Here is a 22,730-nt window from a genome sequence, read left to right on the forward strand (position 1 = left end):
GATTACAATATCCTAATCGAGTTCTCAATTAATTTTTAGATAGAAATCTGATTGTTTGATTGATAAAGGCTATAGTATCTACTTTATAAGCAGGAATTGGCTGGCAGTGTCACGTTCGTTTGTGTGTCACGTTCGCTTGTGAAATACGTTATAAGGAAAATAATTTCTTTTGATTAATTAAAAATGTAAAATTTAATCAAATTTAAATCATTATTTGAATAAAATCGCTTAAAGATCACGTGATATTAATTTTTAATAAATGAAATTATTTAAATAAACAATTTAATTATATAAATTTTTGAAAATATGACCATAATTATATGAAATTTAATGTAAAAACAATATATATAATTAATATATTATTTTAAAGCTATTTTTGTTTTATGTAAATAAAATTTTAATAAATCGTTTCAAACAATTTTTGATTTAATTAAATTGAAATTTGCAAAATTTGTTATTTTAAATTAGTTTTATAATAAATTTAACATACTTTATTATAATAAATTAATTTTTTGTTTATTTTGATTTCTTTAATTATGTTTTTAAAATAATTTAAAACTTTTTAATCAAAATATATTAATTATAAATATTAAAATTCTTTTGAAATCTTGACAATAATTAATAAATTAAATTAATATATAAGATAACTGTTTTTATCAAATATAATATTAAATAAAAACGAATTTAAATTTAAATATTTTAAATTTATTTGATTAACCATCTTTTGCTAATAGTTTTATTAAATAATTTAAAATTTGATTAAAAAATTATATTTTTTTTATATTGAAATTAGTTCATATTAAATCAAAATTAGATTTTTTTAATTAATTGTTTGATTAAATTTAGATTTTATGAATTGTTTTAATTAATCAATAAAATACTTTTACATTTTGAAAAATCTCACAATAAATCTTTGATAATATTTTTGTAATTTATATTACATAAATTGAAATGAGTTTCTGCAAAACAGATTTTTTAAATAAGAAAAATATTTAAATAAAAATTTAATATGTAGATATAATAAATCAATTTGAATATAATTTCAATTTTATATAAACTTGTAAATAAAAGAATAATAATATTAAAAATTTTAATTAATATTTTCATGTTTTCAATCAAAATAATTAATTTTTGTGAAATAAAATCAATAAATATTAATAAATTATTGTAAATATAATTATCAAATATAAAATTAAATATTTTAAAAAAATTAAAATCACAATTTAATTTCAAATCAATAAAATAAATTTGCGAATTTGTAATTATAATAATGTTAATTATAATAATAACATTTTAAATAAAATTTTTTAAGTAATTGAAATAATCAATTAAGTTAAATTATTTTTTTGCTTTTTTAAATGCATGTTAAAATTATGATTTTTAATTGATTTTTTAAAACAATTATATATAACAAATTTAAATAATTAATCAAAGATTTGAACTAAATTATTTATATAAAAATATTAATTAAAATTATAATTTTTTGATTTGATTTGGATTTGCAATAATATTTGATTTTTTTTAAAAAAATTAAAATTTTTTGGTTATTATTTTATTTTATTTCTATTTTAATTATTTATTGATTTATTATTCTTTTTAACATTGTTATAGCAATTTGAGATAATTTATTGATTTGTTTAATTAAACAAATGAAATAAAATTTCAAATAATTTTTAAATTATTTAATTAAATGAAAAAATCTAAAATAAAATTAATAATTTTTTCAATAATATTGAACTTATCGTTTCATAAAATTGAAAATATGAAATAGTGATTTAAAATTGTTTTTAAAAAATTATAAAAAATTTAGATTAATTGATAAATTTTATTTATTTTTAATATAATTATTTTGAAATAAACATTTTGATGTCAAAATAAAAAATTGTTTAAATATTAATTAATAAAAACTTTTAATATATAATATTAACAAATAGTTTCATTTTCAAATTTTTATATTTGCCATTTATTTTTTTTAAAATATTTGAAATATATTATAAATATAATTCTAATTAATCATAAAAATCTTATTAATTAATAAAAAGAATTCTTGATTAAGAATAAAATTAATATCAAATTTTTATTTATGTGACAGTATTTTTCTATTTTTAATTTATATTTTTAAATAAAATCTTGATAAATAAATTGATTTTTTGAATTTAACTAAATAATTGAAATTGTATATAAATTGATGTTATATAATTTTAAAATAATGAGTCTTTTTGATACAATAAATTTAATTTTTTGATTTAAATTAATATAATTTTATAAATAATAATTTTCTATATAAATTTTAATAAAATTGAATTACTGAATTTAATTATTTGATTAAATTAATGTGAAATTAAATTTATTTTTATTTATAATAAATTGAAATAAAATTTTGATTAAGATAAAATAAAATGATTTTAATTAATAAAAATATTATAAATAAAATAATATAATTAATATAATAAATAATATTGGTAACAATCATATAAAAAAATAGAAAAAAATAGAAAAAAATAGAAAAAAATAGAAAAAAAATATTTTGAATTTATGAAACAGTTACATGATGTTAAATAATTAAAAAATATATAATTTAAATATTTTAAATAAAAAATGAAGAAAATTGATAAAAAATAAATGAATTTTTATTAAATTAGATTGAATTGATTATTCAAAAAAATTAAAATTTTGAAATAGTTTGATTTTATATTTATAAACATTTTTCGATATATAAAATAATAAATGAATAATGAAAATAATATATTCGAAATTTATTCTAAAATTTGTATAGTTATATTATTTTTATTTTAATTTGAAACAATATTATTTTCAATATAAAATGATTTTAAAATATTCGAATATGATTAATTGATGATGAAAAAGCGCTTAATTATATAATTATATATTAAGAATTTGAAATAAATTATATCAATACAATTAGTATAAAAATTGATTTATGATTTTTAATGACATTAAATTGAATGTGATGAATATTAATAATATTAAATAAAATTTAGTAAATGTTGATTGTTTTGAAAAACAAAATAAAAAATTTTAAATGAATAATATTGATTCGAAGTGTTTAAAAACCTGTAAAAAGACACAAAAAAACATTTTTAAACTCAAAATAGGACAATTGACTCGAAGGGCGGCAGTTCATTGATGACGTCATCATTCGGACTGTGGCAAGACTGGCCATATAGGGCAGGCGGTGGCAGGAGGCAGTAAACTAACCAACAATTTTTTCATAAATTTTTAACAAAAATTTAATAGTAATAATATTTTATTTAATAATTAATTTTATAATATTTTTTTATTTTTTAATAATTTTTAATAAAAATTAATTTTTTTAATTTTCATTTAATTCATTGCAATTATCATTTTATAATTTGTTAATAATTTTTTTTAATTATATAAAATTTTTTATTTATATTTAAAATTTATACAAAATTATAAAAAATCTTTATTTTGATTAATTTATTTTTTAATTAATTTTTTATAATTTATATATTTAAAATTTTAACAAATTTATTTTATTTTATAAAAATCTAAAAAATATTAAAATATTTAAATTTATTTCAAATTAATTTGTTTAATTCATTCAATATAATCTAAATATTATATCGTTATATTATAAAAAAGATTTGAAATAGATTATAAAATCTATTATTAATTAAAAATATAATAATATATTTTATATTTTAAATATATTTATTTAAAATAAAAAAAATTAAATAATAAAAAAATTATATAATAATTTACAAATGTTGCAGCGCCGCTTACCGGCCGCCTTCATGTTGCCATTTGGTGGGATGTGGAACGCATTGCGGAAATGGTCTCTACGAATAATTTTAAGATTTCTACGGTTATGATATGTATGTTTCATTCTAAATCCTGATCATTTTAGAATGATTGATTTTAATTGATTTTATTATTTCAATAACAATTTTATCATATTAATAAATATCGATCGTCATATCGACATTTTTATTGTATTCTTATTTATTGTAACAAAATAATAACATATTTTATCAAAATCTAAATTTTATTAATTTGGAATCTTTATTTTGAGATTTTCAAATAATTTTTTGTTATTTTTACATGTTGTTTATTTGTTGTTCATTGTTTTGTTTGTTTTATATTTATTTAATGTGAAAATTTATTGTTTCTTTTTTTATCATGTTAATTTTTAATAATTTTTTTTAATTATTGTTTTTCATTTTTTATTTGATTTATATTTTACAATCATTATTTTACATATTTTTTATTACTTTCAATCATTTTTAAATCGTTTCATTGAAAAAACAGTTTTTTAAATAATTTAAAAATTTTGACAAACAATCGATTATTGCGCGTTGTGTGCGTTTTTATTTTATTGTTTGATTCATTTGACAATTTTAATTATATTATGCATTGTGTTCGTTTTTATTTTGTTATTTAATTTGTTTGATAATTTTGATTATGTTATGCGTTGTTTGTATTTTTGTTTTGTTATTTAATTCATTTAATATCAAATTATATCATTAATTTTTTCAATTTTGTGACATTGATCTTGACATTTAATTTTGATTATATTATTAATTTTTTTGATTTTGCGATATCAATTTTGATATTTGATTTTTAATTATATTATTTATTTTAGAATTATTTATTTTATGATGATTTGTTGTTTGTTTTGTTGTCTTATAGATTTAACATTTAATTTTTATTTTTATTTTTTATTTTTTGTTATTTGATATCTTTTGACATGATCTGTAATCTTTTTATTAATTTTAAAATTTTGATTTTGATTTAATCTTGTTTAATCGATGATTATTTGTTTTGTGAAATTTAATTATTGATTAAAAGAATTTTATAAAATTATAAAATATTTTTGATCAAATGAATTTAATAACAATTTTTAAAATAAATTCAATTTATTTCATTTTTATATTTGAAATCACAATTAATAAAATGTAATAATTTATTTTTTGTCAATTAATTAATTTATAAATTAAATATTCAATATATCGCGAAGAAATTTATTTAATTTAACAAATATTTAAATGTTGACAAACAATTTATTGTTTAATGTAATTTTCATTTTTTTAATTGTAATAAATTTTGTGTTTTATTTGATTTTATACATTTTGATTTGATTATTATAATGAATAATTTTTTTATTATAATTAAAAATAATTTGTCGAATTTTTTGTCAAATTTATTATTTTTATTAAATTTTTTAAATCAATTATATTATAATTTATAAAAATATTTAATAATTTTATCAAATTTTTTATTATTATTTGATCATTTTACATTAAAAATCTTATTAATAATTCATTTTGAACAATTTTATATTTATATGATAGAATTATTAATAGATTTTTTAATATAATTATAAATTATTCTTTTAGCATCAATAACATTTTTGAAATTTTTTTATATTTATTGTTTATAATTTTTTTATTTGTTTTAAAAAATTGTTTGAAATTTCGATTTTTATATAATTTATAAAAAATTTTAATATCAAAATGAAATTTGACAGTTTTCATGAAATAAAAATATTTTTGAAAAATTTTATTTTTTTAAAGTTTTTTACAACAATTTTTACGACATGTTTTTTAATTTTATTGAAAACGAATCAATCTAAGATTATAATTTTAAATTTTATGATGTTTTTGTTGATTTTATTGAAAACAAGTCGATTCAGGATTATAATTTTAAATTTTATAACATTTTTGTTAATTTCATTAAAAATAAATCGATTCAAAATCATAATTTTAAATTTTATAATTTGTTTTTGGATTCCTTTGAAAACAAATCAATTCAAAATCTTATTTATCAACAATATTGCGATTTTAACAAAAAAAAAGTTGTTGAATCAAATAAATTTATTCTTAATTTAATTGACAATAATTTTGACAAAATATAAATTGTTTTAAAATAATTTTTGTAAAATCAAAAAACATTATAAAAAATTTAAAAAAAAATTATAAAAATGTAAAAAATTATAAATTGTAATTTGGATAATATTTGTGTTCGATTTTGTTAAATAACAATAAAATAAAATTAATCATTTTTATCAAAATTTTTCGATTTGTTTGAAAATCCCGATTTTCAAAATTTTTAAAATTCAATAATATCAAATATTGATTATAAAATTCTTTAAAATGACAAAATAAAAAGTTTTTAATTAATTAAATGTTAAAAATAAAAAATTTTGATTTAACAATATCATTTATTAAAATATATTGATTTTTGTCGATCGATTAATTGATATTGTTAATTATAAAAATATTGAATTTGTTAAAACAAACATTTAAATTTGTTTACGCGATAATGTTATAATCTGGTTTATTTTATTAATTGATAATCGAAAATATTTATTACATAATTTTTTATTTAAATACGATCAACAATGATTTGCTATATTAAAAAAATGTTTTAAAATTAATTTTTAATTTGTTTTAAAGCAATTCAAAAATTTTCATTTTATATATATTGGTGTAGCCGCGAAGCGATATTTTCGAATTTATGTAAAAAAGATTATTTAATTATATTAAATTTTTTATTTCAAAAATAAATATCAATAAATAAATTATATGTGAAATGATTTGAATATGTAATTATAATATTATATTATTATTTTAGACTCAACAATTATTTGTTTTAAATTTTTCAAACAATTAAAAAAAATAATTTTTTTGAAAAAATCTCTATAACAATTATTACAAACATTGTAAAAAACAATTCAACAAAAAATTGCATCATAAATTTTATAATAATTGTTAATTTTACAATAATTTTTTTTATTTTATATAATCTTTCTTAATTTGATATTAATTTTTCAAAACAATTTTTTATTGATTTTCAAAAATATTGTTAAAATTCATAATAAAATTAATATTTCATACAAATTTTTGTCGCAATATTAATTTAATAATCAATTATATAATTATCAACAATTCTATGATTGCAATAATTATAAATTTTTGTTTATACAAATTTTGTTGTATTTATTTCAAAATTAATAAAATCAAAATAATATAAATAATTTTAGTTTTTATAATAGATTTTGTTATCAAAATAATTTTTAATATTCATGAAATGACAATCGCAATAATAATAATTTTAATTTTTATAATTGTATTTATAAAATTAATATCGATATTGACACAAATAACATTAACATTTAAATTATATCAAATTAATTTAAAATTTTCGATATTTCTTTAAATATCATTTAATTTTATTAATCTATTTTATATAAATTTATTGATAATCGTTTATCCAATTTCTATAAAAATAATTATATATTTTATTATAATATTATAATTATCAAAATAAAAAACAATTATAATTTCAATAATAATTACTACAATAATTATAATAATATTTATATAACGCAAATGATCGATTTCATGAATCGGTTTAAAGAATTTTTTTTTATTTTAAATTTGAATCTAAATTTAAACTTGTTAAAATTGTATTTATTTATTATTACTATTACAAAATCTTTTTATTTAACAATATTTTCTATAATAATGTTTATATTGTTATTGTTAATTCGATATCAAATAAAATGTAAATTTATGAATCTAATGTTTTCTTGTTATAAATATTAATTGATATATCATAAATATATATATTTAAAAATATATTATAACTCGCATTGCATTCAAACAATTCAAATCAAATTTAAAATTTAAAAAGATTTGTTTCAATATCAATTATTTATTTATTATTATAAACAAAATCTTTGTCAAAACAATATTAAATTTTTTATCACAATTCACAACATTAAAAAACTTATTTAAAAATCAATTAAAATAATAATTTTCAATTTCTATTTATTTAACTTTTATAAAAACAAAATAAATAATTTTAACAAATTTTTTATTATTATTTATATTATATTTAAATTTTGTTCAAATATGCCTGTCGATATTGATATTTTTGTTTTAAATAAAATAAATTTTAATTTTGTTAAATATATTATTATTATATAGATTTGTTAGAATTTCATTTTCTTTATTATAATAAATATTAAACGTAAAAAAATTTTTGAAATTTTTATTTATATTATTAAATATATAATAATACCAATAAAATTTACAGACAAAATCTTTATATATATTAAAAAAATGTTGTTTTTTAACAAAAATTATTTATTTAAATTTATTAAAACAATAATATCAATCTACATCTGCTTTTATTTAATTAATAAAAATCTTTTATTTGTAAAAATTTAAAATGATTTTACTGATTTTGTTGTTATACAACATCATATTCATGTCAATATTATTTTTGATGTTAATTTTGCAACGATCTATAAAATCTCTTTTATATTAAATTAATGCGATTTTGTTGAATACATTAATATCGATATTATTTTGCATATAAATTATCAACAATGTTATTTGTTTACAAAGATTTTTAAATATTAAATATTTAATTATACATATCGATGAATTATTGAAAAGATTTTTGTAAAAATTTAGTTTTTAATAAATCAATTTAAAATATCGAAAATAATTTTTATTTAGATTATATTATTTAATAAAATAATTATTTATAATATCAATCTTTTTATTATTGAATATTTTTACGAAATAATCAAATGTTATAATATTCAAATAAATTTTGAAAAAATTTTAAAAATTAATTATTTTAAATTTTTATAAAATAAAATAACAAAAATGTCTTTTAAAGATCACAAAATTGTTAACATTATATTTAATTTTTTAATACGTTAAAACAAATTTATATAAATTGTTTTTTATATTTTTATTGAATATCTGATGTTTATTATTTAAAAATTTATTTGAAACAATAAAATCTATTTTTTCAAATAAAAAAGACGAATAATTGTTAATTTTTATGCGATAAATAAAAAAAATTGAATCGAATTTTTACTTTATCTTGTTTTAAAACGAGATTATCACATTAATTTGTAATTGTCATTATATTTTAATAATAGATATGTGTCATTTCTTACATTAATGATTTATTTAATATAATTATTACAATTATTTTATAATAATGTTTCATTGTAATCAAAAAATATTTCAAATTATTATTATAAAATTTATCAATTTTGTTTTATATATATAACAAATCATAAATATTTTTTTAAAAAATATTTTTTTATTGATTTTTAAATCAATGACATTATCAATGTTAATCAAACTTTAAATAAACATTTTAATTATTTGTTTTATCTATTTCAATGTTTTGAATTTATAAATATCAAATTTAAATCCAAAAAATTTATTAAAATTTTTTATTTTCAATAAAAAAATTGTTGTCATTTGTAAATTATTTTTTTAATTATTTTTAAATAATTTGAACATTATTTAAGACTTATCAATGATTTTTATTATTATATTGCAAAATATATCTTTATAATTAAGTTTTTATAAAGTTACAAAATTTTTATATTCAAAAAAAATCTTAAATTTGAACAAAAATACAAAATATGATTTTATAAAATTTTGATTGATTTTATTGTTTTTAAAAAAATTGTTTTCGAAATTCTATAAAATCAATTTAAAATTTTTTTATTTTTTTATTATTTTAATTTTAACCGTCAGCTTTATATCGATTTAAACGTTTTTTATAAAAATTATAAAATTGTTATTTATCACATTAAAAGATTTTTTGCAAACATTTAATTTCCTTTTGATTTTTCGATAATTTTTTTGCAATCATTTTTAAAATGTTTTATTGAATTCATATTGTTTTTCAGTCGCATTTTTATTGCGATGGAGCGGAATTATTGATTTATTGAGTTAGAAATGTTTTGTTTTGTTTAAATTTTATGTAAAATATGTTATTTGATTAAATTGAATTATTTGATTTCTGTTTTTTATATAAATTATTTTTTTATTATTGATATAACGAATCAAATCAATATATATATAATTTTATTGAAATGTGTCAATTTTTGTTTTGTTAAAATATTTTTATATGTACAATAATCCCAGCTTTTTTTTATTATCAATTTAATAAAAAAATATCATTATTAACATTTTATTAAGATTTTTTAGAATTATTATAAAAAACAGATTTCAAATTGATTTTGATACAATCGATATTCATATTATCAATATTTTTAAAAAATTTTTCAATTTCTCTAAAAATTTTTGTTTATTTTTTTTAAAAAAAATTAAAAAATTTAATATTTTTATATTTATTTTTTCAATAAAATTGTCAAACAGGCTCAAAAATTGCATTTAAATTGCATATTCTAATGATTTTTGAATTATAAAGATTCTCATTGCAATTAATAATTAATTGATTGATATAAAAATCTGTTTTATATTTTAAATGATAATATAATTTTTATAATTAAATATTATATTATTTATAACAAAATTGTTGAAAAACATTAATTTTATATTTATTGATCGATTATTAATGATTTTTTTAAATTAATATATAATAATAATTATCATCAAAATATTAATGTGTTTAATCGTTTTAAAAAATCTTTATATTTATAAATATTATATTTTGCTTAAAAATATATTAATTAATATTTTATATATTTTGTTAACAAATTTCACGTTCATTTATTATATAATAATTTACAATCAATCAACATTGTGCTTAAATCATTTTATATTATTATTATAAATTTTATTGTTGATTTATTTAACAACAATAATTATAATAAATATTTTATATTTATGAATAAATTTATCAAACAAATTGATATGATTTTAAAACGTTTTGATTAAAATATTAAATATTAAAATATTATTATTGTCGATTATTTATATATTTATAATTTAAAATTTTTTAAACAATTCATTATGCGTTTAAAGTTTTATTATTTTGTTGTAGTGTTATTTATCGGCCGTCTTTATGTTGTTATTTGATAATATGCGAAACACATTGCGAAAATAATTTCTATAGATAATCCTAAAGTTTCTGCGATTGTGATATATATGTTTTATTCTAGTTTCCGGTCACTTTAGAGTGGTCGGCCTTAACCGATTCTACCACCTCAGCAACGACCTTACCATATTAATGAATATCAATCATCATATCGACGTTTTTATTGCGTTTTCATCCACTGCAGCAACAAAGAAACTTAATAAAAAATAAATTTATTTATAATTTTTAATTAAATAATTTTTTATAAAAAAAGGAAATTAAAGAATTATTTTATAAAGAATTTTAAAAGCTTTATATATTAACAAAATTTGATTAAATATAAAAATCTTTTATTTTTTATTTAAAATTATTTATAAAAATCTTTTATTTTTTATTTAAAATTATTTATAAAAATCTTTTATTTTTTATTTAAAATTATTTATAAAAATATCAAAATCTTTTTTCACATATATTAGTATATTTTTTTATTTAATCAGATTCTTTCTTGAGATCCTTCTAGATGTCACGCCCCGGCTCGGCTGAGCACGTGACATGACTGACCGCCTGCCTGAAACAGCCGCAGGGTGGTTCCAGTTGAGCAGAGGGATCGTTCCAGTAAGACTGAAGGAAGGCTTCGACATCTCGATGGACCATCCCGGTTAGAAGATGGAAGATTCCTGTATCTAATCGGGCTTCATTAGCATATAAGGGTCCTAGAATCCTCTGTTAAATAGTTTCTTTTTTTTCATGGGAAAATTGCTTGACTAAGAGTTATAAACAAACTTGTCTTTACTAAGCTTCTTTGTAGACCGTCATATAATTTTCCCATCCTTTTATTCTTTTTTACTTTAAATAGACGCATTTAAAATATATTATTGTATTATCAGTCGATAATAAGCCTTGCAGTCCATTTGAAATCCCTTTCATGATGCAATAACACAACATCCAGATTGCATCGAACGAATCGATTGATCGATTTAAAGATAAATTCGACTACTCCGATCTTCTCTTTTTTCCGGGCCTTTGCAAAGCAAGATGAATCTATTGAAGTTTCAAATGCATAAACTGTGAGAAACTAATTGAAAGATGAACCGATTGAAGTAAAGAAATTTCATAACTCTGTGCAAACCCCAAATATGAACAAAAGATTCTACATGATTAAGAAAAGATTTATGTTGAAGATTAAAAGAAATTTATAGACAATTTACGAAATGATGATTGCTGAGTCAAATGGAAATTAAAAAAATTAATTGTTGTCAAAAGATTATTAAAAAAATGAAAAAAAATATCGCGAGATTGATTGCTGAACGAGATGTTATCGTTATTAAATGGATTCTTGTTGAAAATCAGAATAAAAATCAATTAATTTTTCGAATTATCAAGATTTTCGATTTTTTTATGTTAAACAACAAAAACAATTCGAATTTTGACAATTGACAACTCGCGATCAATTAAAAGATGATCGTCAATGTCGATCATTATCTTATTGTCAAATTTTGAATTGCATACGTAATTAATCATTGTGAAAAAGATATCTGTCGACATATATTTTTGCGTTTTGAGTTTTAAGATTATTTCGATTTTGATGATATTTTGTGTTATTTAAAAGGCATCTTTATGAATTTCAATCGAACAAGAAATGTTTGTTGTAAATTTAATGCAATTCAAATATGAGATTACAAAGATTATCATATTTTTGCTTTGGAATTTTAATATTTGGTGATAAAAAGACAGATTGACGCAAAGAATTAAAAAAAAGATTTTTTTTATATTTTGTTTAATAACATACAACGCATAATAGTTTATATTTCCAATGACAATATTCATGGTTTCAGAAATTTCATTCATAAATGTGTTAAAATGACTGATTTTTGAATGAACTTCAATAAATGTTGAAACGAACGGAGAGCGGTTCATGAAAAAAGATTTAAAACAAATATTTCAAATAAAAGATCTGTTTTACAATTCAACATTCCGATCAAAATCGAGAATAAGAATTAGTTAATAAAAGAAAACTAATGTTTTATTTGTAGACAGACCGATCATAAAACTAAAAATTGTCTTTAAAAGAAAATCGATTTGTTCAATTATAAATTCAAGATTTTAAAAAAGATCTCTTTAAAGGCTTCTACTACCGAAGAATCAAAAAATAAGAAAGTCTAAGATCAGATTTTTATCTAGATTTAATGTATTAATCGTTGTGTGAATTAAATGTTTTAACAGAAGATCTATTTAGATGAAAGAATGACAGTTTTTTAGTTTCAATCTAATTAACTATCAATGAATATTCAGTTTTTATATAAGTCTTGATTGATATTGAAGCAAACGATCTTAATTTTTTTAATTATAATTTCGCGATGTTATTTGCAAAGCGCTTTAATTTTCATATCATATTGTTGTTTAATAATGTGTTGATTAAAGATTACAACAATCAAAAAAAAGACAAAATTATTCATGTTATTATTTTGACTCTGATCATTGATTGTCGAACACAGAAATTTTTTTTTTTGATTGTGAAACTAAAACAGAATGATATGATTCTGAAAAAGAAATAATTGCAGATTTATTAAATTTTGTTCAATTGTTATCACAATCGATTATTATGATTTAAAAATGTCACCTTAAAAAAAAATTCAGATTCAACAAATGATTTTGATGCTTAAAACCATATTACAACGTTTTAAGATTAATCTTGATTATTGGAAAGACATGGCATGCAGAGATTGATAATTGGATTAAAAACTAAATTGTTGAAATATATATGTTTATAACAATTAATTTAATACGCAATAAGAAACTTTTCAATAGAATCTGTGCAAAATGAAACGGATTTTTGCAGAAATTCAAAAAGATTTAGAATTAATGTTTCAACACTTTCAAACGATCAAGAACAAAAAGAATTTGTTAAAAATAAATATCTGCAGAATCAACGTGACGGCATATCAAATTCATTTGAATAAATCGGAATGTTTTATTATTTCATTCACGCAGATTGATAAGATCATTGAAAAAAAGGTTGTTTCGGAATAATAGCTGAAAATTGAATAGTTGTAAGAGCAAATTCTTAAAACATATCATGGATTTGTGAATATTTTTTTGAAATCAACATCTGATGTGTTGTTGTCAAGGCGAAAGAACGATTATAAAATCGAATTCACAAAGAAGAATTCATTGAAATATAATTCTTCGTATTGATATTTGATTGCGAAATTGAAAGCAATCAAGATTTATTTAATAAAAAATTTACAAAAAGATTTCATTGTTTTTAATTCTGTTTTGTTTGATTTATTTGTGTTGATGGTTGCAAAGTCAAGAGAAGATTTGTGATTTTATGTGGATTATTGAAAGTTGAATTTAATTATTAAGAAAAATTGCTATTTTTTGTTTTTCATGAACGAATTTTTGGATTATTTTGGTTGTGCAAAATTCTTTATCAAGCTGGATATTCGACAAGGATTTTGTCGAATATGAATGCATTTTAATTTTGTGGATTTGACAATATTTTGAATTAAATATGGATTTTACAAGTATTAAATGTTGTTTTTTGGATTATTCAATGAATCGGTCGCATTTTAGCAATTTATGAATGACATTTTTATTGATCTGATCGATAAATACATGACAGTTTATGTGAATGACATTCTGATTTTTAGCGAAAACGAACTAGAACATGAAGTTTATATCAAAAAAATGCTGCAATGATTTTGTGATGTCAGATTGCAAACAATGATTTATAAATGTGAATTTAATATTAAATGAATCAAATTTTTGGGTTTTACTTTAATTACAAAAGAGATTGAGGCCAATTTAAAAAAGATTGTAATGATTTTTGATTGAAAAGTTTTAATTATAGTTTGAGAAATTCAGTTGTTTTTGGGATTTTGTAACTTTTATTGTCGATTTATAAACGTTTATAGTAGGGTTGTGAAATCGTTGTACGCTTTAATGAAGGAATTCGTTTTTTTTGAATGGATTTTTTAATGTTAGAAAGTGTTTGATCAATTCAAGAAACTTTTGACTTTTGCATTGTTGTTGTGTTATCATGATTTAGCATTATTTTCAAGGCTTGAAACTGACGTTTCAGACGAAATGATTGCAGAAATATTTTTTTAATTTTTTGAAGAAAATTGACATCTGATTGTTTACTTTTTCAAGAATATATTTAATGTTGAACTAAATTATGACATTCATGATAAAGAATTATTAATTATTGTTTGATTTTTAAAACTTTGATGCATGAAATTTAAAGAATTTTAAAATTTTTAATCAATTGAGATTTAAATAGATTATCGCGCGTTCGAATATTTCATAATTATTAAAAAATTTAATGAACATCAGGTCTGATAATCAGAATTTTTTTTTGATTTCATTTTATTATTAAATATAAATTAGGATTGAAAAACGTTGCAACAAATATTCTTTTTAGATTAAAAGACAATGATTGAAAATCAGATTCGCAGATTTTTACTTTATTAAAACTGAAATGGTTTTAAAAAAATATTTAATTTGAAAAGAATAAATCAATTCTTGCATTTATTGAGATTGACAACATTCAATTGATAGATCAGATGTTTTAAATAAATCATAATTCAATCAATCTAAATGAATAATGAGCGATTGTGAACGAAGAAAAATTAGAATGGATTTTTCAAAACAGATTTTTATTATATCAAGATTGTTTGATAATTTTGAAAAAAAAATGATTTTTAAATCTGTTTTTTAGATATAATTCATCAGTAATCTTCGATTGCGCATTTTAAATGAACAAAAATAAAGATCTTAATAAAAAATTGATATTGATGATTATGTTGATAATATAAAGTTCAATGATATATGATAAATTGTTTGATTTGTAATAAAACGAACATTTGATAAGATTTATTTTTTGGATTTTTTCAATCTTTGAATGTGTTTAGTTGTTTTTGAAAGTATATTTCCATGGATTTTTAATTCTATTCGAAGAACAAATATGATTACGATAAAATGTGTGTAATTGTTGATCAATTAACAAAACAAATGATTTTTATTTCATGTTATAAAAATGTGATCGTTGTGAAAATGATTTAATTTTATTTTGAATATATATATCGATAAATTAATTTATTAAAATCAATTTTTTTTGATCAAGATAATCAATTTATTTTCACATTTTGAAAAGAACTTTGTTTAAGATTGTAAATGAAGCGGAAATTGACTTTGAAATAAAAATTTTTTACAAATAGTCATATAGAAATTGTCAATCAATATTTGATTTAAAAGTTTCGTTCGTTTGTAATCTACTATCAAAACAATTGATCAAAACTATTTTTTATTATAGATTTTGTTTACATTATTTTTAAACACAAATCGATTGGTTTATTTTTTTTTTCAGATAAAATGAGATTATAAATCGCGGATGTCTTTTGATTAAATTACACCTTTTAAGTCTCGAAATAAATCACAAGACTAAATGAAAATCTGTTATACGGCTCATAAGCTGGAACAGATTTAAGATTATGTCAAAAATAAGATTGAATTTGTTTAAATTAAAATAAAGTAGCAAATAGATAAACATCGAAAATTGATCAATTTTGTGATTGATAATTGGATATATGTTATTACAAAAGACTGAGAATTAAATCGACCAAATCGCAAATTTGATAATTAATAAATTAGTCTATATAAGATTTTGAAACAAGTCGAACATGCATTTAGATTTGAATTATCTTTTATGCTGCAAATACATTCGATATTTGTGTTAAAAAAACTTTAAAAAACAATTGATTTTCTGTCTATAACTGATCAATTTTGCGATTTTGAATTTTCAATTGAATTTCAAAAAAAAATTGAAATGAATGATAAAAAGAATTTTCGCATCGCGCATGTATAATAAAAAATTGCATTATCGCGTTCAATAAAAGAATCATTCTTCGAATCTGGCGTGATATCTTACTTTTAATTTTTGTAACGCATCACTCAAACTGCAGAAATTTCATGATTGATATTCAAATAAATCGAGATTATCGCAACATTTTGTTAATTAATTCGTTGCTGCCGTCAATGATGAATTTCTAAACAAACATAACGATGACGATTTATTGATTTAATGTTACGGATTTGTAAAATTGCGGGACTGGCCTTTTCAAAAAAAGAAAATATTGTTACGTTCCGGCTCGATTGAACACGTGATATGATTGATCGTTTGTCTGAAATAGTCGCAGGGTGGTTCTAGTTGAACAGAGAGATCATTTTGGTAAGATTGAAAGAAGGCTTTAACATCTCGATGAACGATCCCAATTGGAAAATGGAAGATTTTTATATTTAATCGGGCCTCATTAGCATATAAGGATCCTAGAATCCCCTGTTAGATAGTTCCTTTCCTCTCCATGGGAAAATTGCTTGACTAAGAGTCATAACATATTTCACAAGCGAACGTGACACACAAACGAACGTGACACCGCCAGCCAATTCCTGCCTATAGGGTAGATATTATAGCCTTTATCAACCAAACAATCAGATTTTTATTTAAAAATTAATTGGGAATTCGATTAGGACATTGCAATCGTTTATGTCCTAGATTATGACAATTGTTGCAGCGCGGTGGTATTCGTACGCGCGGCCCAACTGCAGAAAGCGTTGGATCTATGAGAAGTGTATTTTGACTTTTATTAATTTCATTCTCGCGCTGAAATCGCTTTAGGCCTTCTCGAAATGATGAATCCTTTTTTATAACTAGCTGTTTAATAGACTTGTTCCGTTTTTCGCTTTTCCATTCATTATTAGCACGATGTTTGCGTATTTATTTTTTTGCAAGAAGAAATTTATTAAATGTCAATTCATGATCTTTAATGATTTTGTCCAATCGCGCTTCTATCAAAGATAAAGAGCTATGGACGCGTTTTTTAAGCAGTTTTTTTGCTGCAGAAGCTTGTTTTTTCAGCTGTTTAGTTGTGTAAAATGTTTTAGGCGTTGAATCAGTTGATCGATTGTCTGAAGAAGTAGAGATCTTTAGTTGAATATTCAACTTGTTAAGCATCCTATCTGGATTGAAAGGAATCAGGCCAGTAATTGCAAAATTATTTTGAATAGATTTTGTTGTAAAAGCAAGATCATGGGTTGTTGCAAACATTTCTAAAAAGTCAAACTTTGTAATATATCTGATTTCTAGATTTGTTTTTTGCTTCACTAGATCGTTATACGCGTTTTTTAGATTTCGAAAGTAGCTCACATTTAGAGGCTGAAGATTGTTGAAAGAATGCGGAGGCATACAGATAAGAATAATATTATTCTTATTGCATAATTGATTGAATTGAGACGAAAAATGATTGTCATGACTGTTTATGATTAAAAGACGATATTTTTCAATTGTACAGTGAATAATCATAAAAATAAAAAGATATTTTAATCAATGAAGGCTTATCTCATTAAAAGTCTATTTATTAAGACTAATTTCAAGTCTGATATCTAATGAAAATTTTGGTTTTTCATATTAATCTTTTATATGAATCTTTCTTTTAAAAATAACACACGGAAGAAGCACCCAATTAGTAAAGTTAATATATTCAATCAAAGTAATTTATTTTCGATTGTTTGGTTGTACAAAACGCGCTTTATTATAATAATCAACTTTAATAAATATTCGAGCATTAGATATTAGACCCATAGCGAAGTCAATCTTGTCGAAGTTGTAGATATTTTTTTGTGCGATTTCATGTTGCATTATAGTGATTTGCACGCGATCAAATCATTCTTTTATCATTTTAAAATCTTCGCATTTAGTGCGTCGATAATCATATTGTCGAGAAAAGTAGGATTTTATTTCAAAACGGCATTTAATAAAGTTGATAATCCAGTTCATTTCGATTAATTAAATAAGTGTAATATTGCGGTTAGCAAAAAGAATATTAGTTATTTTTCGTGCATTTGATGACTTAGGAGGAATTTTATGTTGATCTAGCAATAGAATCTATTGTACAAGCGATTTTTTTTCATTTTGAGTTATTTTATAATTGTTGACGCGTATTTTTGAGCGTGAAGTTCTTCCGTTAAATTGACGACTGAGAGTTTCATGACAGATATGAAAAACACACGCAGTTTCACGAATATTGCGAATTTTTTGATTTTTTAAAGCAACAACAACAAGTTTGATTTTGTCTTTCCGTTCTGCTAATTTTCTTGAATTTTGACGCGTTTTTGGAGGCATGGTTGATGATTGAATTAAGTGAGGTTTTCCAACGCGTCTAAGTTGCGGGTGGTGTCACGTTCGTTTGTGTGTCACGTTCGCTTGTGAAATACGTTAAACAAACTTGTCTTTACTAAGCTCCTTTGTAGACCGTCACACTAGACAGGCAGTCAGTCATGTCACGTGCCGGGTCGTGACAGCCATTTCCTCTTCTTCTTCAACACTACTTACCTTCATGAATAATCGATCGTTTATCGATGTCTTCAACCTGGCTCCTCCAATGACAATGGCCGGTAAGTGACGTTACAACAACGCACGCTGCAACAATTTTCATATAAATTTAGCTATTTTAATCTCTTTATTTTTGCACTTTTTTTGTAGAAGATATGATATATATAGCATTATGAATAATCTTTTTCTTTGATTTATATTTTAATTTTATAATCATGATGCTTGTTCTAGCTTCAATTTGAAAAACATATTTTTACACTAAAATAATGATTACATTAAGATGCAGCAGACCCAAAGCAGAGTGACGGCCAGGCGGTGAGACAGGCATACAATTACTTCAAGGCCATAAAACCTAGTAGTATAGCGTATATTTTCAAAATGGAATCCGTACCCAGTACATATCTTTTTTTTTTTGATATGTTCTCCACTCAAAGGCTTAGGGCACTACATGGAATAAACAGCAGATCATCCATTATGCCTTTCTTTGGCCTGCAGTGCAGTGGTAAAGTCAACAGACCACTGCCTGAAACTGTCCAAGTAATGAACTGCCACAAAAGGGTTGTTCCCGCAGTTTACTCCTATACATCCTCTACCACCATCATCTCACATGAAGGGCTTCTGTAGAGGTGCACTAACATGCATGACCACAGAGGTGGCCATACATGTCTTCTATAACGTCTCGATTCCTATTCACAGACAAGGTCATTTTATCGTCCTAAGATATTTATAATGGGTACATATAAGATATAATAACGATGGAAACTTATAGGAACGGTCGATCGACATTGTATTGCTTCGGCCTAACTACGCGAAAAGAAATATAGATAGGCATGTTTTTTCATCTCTTCAATATCCTCAGCCTTAACAACCTTTTCATCATTGAAAAGTACCCAACATAGACCATCATGTCCTGGCAAAGCCTTCCGGATAAATGAAACATAGTGCCTGGCATGTGTTAGCAAGAGATCATACAACCAACAAACACCGTCTTACCCAGCATGTATGGAAGAGCCTTTATGGCAAATAATTGAACGTAGCTGGTACCTGGCAGGCGTAGAATCGAATCCAGGGACCCTGGGCTGACTAGAAGATGCATCGTCGGATACCTGGTTCTCGTCTTCAATTAACGCGTCAGGATGACTGAAGACCCAGTCGATTGCCCTAACCACATCGCCTCCTGTAGCCGCCAATGCCTTTATGGCTCGAGGTTCTTCTATTCCCATCTCACCAAGTTGTGCTACTTTGCCGGCATCATATGAAGCATCAGATGAAGACGACTTGTTACCTCCAAGGGGTTCATCAATATCATCATCATCCATGTGAGCAAAAAGCCAGTTCATTGCAGCCTCGGCATCCGTGTTACCGGTCACATAGAGTGCTTTTTCGCATCTAGCCTTTGGGAACCCCATGCTGAGAAGCTGGTCTAGAGCAATTTCGTTCGGTGTGAAAGATTCCGCAGTATCAATGTCGGGGAGGAGTTCTTCATTTGCCCGTTGCCCCCCGGAAAGATACTGGCTCAAATCCATCGCCTGATCACTGACTTCCACAGGAATTTCCAGCTTCGTAGGGACCCAGTTCACAATCTCAAATCGTCGAGCATTGACGACCAGATGCTGCGGCAATGTTCGAAAGGATGAGCGCTTGGAAAAGCCGTCTTTCGCCTTACAAGAAGGGCAATCCATTTGAACGATCTCTTCCGATGTAAAGGCTTCTAGGCAGTCATATAAGGTCACAGGTGCAAAGGAATCGGCCGAATTTGAGTCGTCTGACGTTAATCGACGAGCAGGTACCGGAATAGAAACATTGTCTTGACCATCTACCTTATAACGAACCTTTTGGCAAGACAAGCACTGGAGGCGCTGCTCCATGGCAAAATCAAAAGCCTTGATAGGGTTCTCCGGATTATCAGAGTGCTTGGCTAGGTTGATTATCTTGAAGATATGGAGTAAGAATTCAAAAGCATCCTGTTGCCTCATTGTGGAGAATTCTTCATGGCCACGACCGACAAGATGTTTGAACATCGTTGGTGCCAAGCCTTTTTGATGCGGCTTTTCAGATGAATCAGAAGTGGCAACCGTATTCTTGTCAGGCTGGGAGTAACGACCCGAAAGAATACCATCTGCAATTTTTCTCATTTGCGTCTCCAGGTCTTCCGCGGGGAGTGGCGTGAATGGTGGTTCGTCGTGTTCATGATAGTATCTATTCTGAAATTCTGGAAGGTCAAAAATACACTGCAAGACACTCGATAGGTAGCAACTGTTTCCCAAATTTGCTAGACCTGTAAGCCCTGGCCCAAAGACTGGGGTGAGTTCGTGACCATCTTCGGTCGTCATTGAGAAGTCCCACTTCAGGTTATGCTCGACCTGCATTTCCATCAAGCTCTTCTCTGTTTTCTCACGAGCCATGAGATTGATACCCCAGTGGGCAAGGTGCGGCCCAATATCGGGGTCTATTCTCTCCTCGTTGCATGCGTAACAGTAGATATCGGCCGTTCCATCGGCAGTTATCGAACCGAGTTTGACGGCTACCGCATGAGATGTCATATCTGAATGCGCAAGAGCATGTGAGTTCCCTCCGATACCACCAAACTGGCTCCGGCCACAGCCAAGATTGCCGCACTCCAAACAAAGCCATAAGTTTTCTTTTAGGTCGCACATCGAACACTGGCTGAGATCTGGATTCGTTAAAAATTAAAGGAGAGAATTGATTAGAATGAACGATTGGAGGCGTACCTTGAGAACCAATCTGTTTAGGCTCATGTTGGTTCAGACACAGAGTATGTTCACATGGTACGAATTCTTGTTCCCAGGCTTTAACCTCCTCTTTTTTGGCGAAAGTCATTGCTTTCATGACACCCTCTATCACAGCTGGGAGATCGCCACTAGACTTATCCACGTCATAATTCAGGCAGGCGTAACACATAACGCGCGTTCTAGTGTCATAACGGTCTTCCTCTCGCTCTTCAACAATCGCAAGCTTCGACATTTTCTGCGGAGGCTCATCTCGCTGCCCTCGTTAGCTTTCCCTGTCCGGAACGAAATCCATGACGAAGGCATTTTCGATTACCTGCAGCTTTCTTGGAAGCCTTCTAATGTTAAGCGCTAAAGGATGACCAAAACGCTTGAAGTGAAGATGGCCATGGTTCTTTTCTCCTGCGCAGCCGCCGTTGAAGCAGGTCAGACACACATTGAGGCCAGCTTCGTGGTCCTAGTTGTTGATTAGGTGGAGGCTGTCTAACAAGGAGCGTCAAATACGCACAATAGAGTCAAAACACTGGGTACAATCTTCGCGATAGACAGCTTGCGAGTCAGATGGCTTTTTCAGCTCTGTTGTGTGGCGACGTTAATACAGAGTAATCACAACTTATTTGTCCTTTGGAACACTAACCTTTGGAGTGAACATGAATACAAGATTCCATCATGGGGGGCTCCTACCGTGATCGCGAAGCTGTGGCACAGTTCTGGTACAAGTTGGAGGTGGAAGCTTGATC

General features: G+C 23.2%; 1 protein-coding gene across 1 annotated transcript; it reads right to left on the reverse strand.

Moving 5' to 3' along the window:
* Positions 1-20,233: 20,233 nt before the first annotated feature.
* ubp14 (ubiquitin-specific protease UBP14) lies at positions 20,234-22,658 on the reverse strand (the record flags this gene model as incomplete). Its single annotated transcript, XM_046094109.1, has 5 exons — positions 20,234-21,914; positions 21,973-22,246; positions 22,307-22,447; positions 22,499-22,566; positions 22,628-22,658. Coding segments are annotated over 5 exons (2,195 nt in total), but the record flags the coding sequence as incomplete, so codon positions are not given.
* Between the last annotated feature and the right edge of the window lie 72 nt (positions 22,659-22,730).

The sequence above is a fragment of the Aspergillus melleus genome (genome assembly GCF_016097325.1).
Source record: "Aspergillus melleus strain CBS 546.65 chromosome Unknown contig8, whole genome shotgun sequence".
Taxonomy (NCBI): domain Eukaryota; kingdom Fungi; phylum Ascomycota; class Eurotiomycetes; order Eurotiales; family Aspergillaceae; genus Aspergillus; species Aspergillus melleus.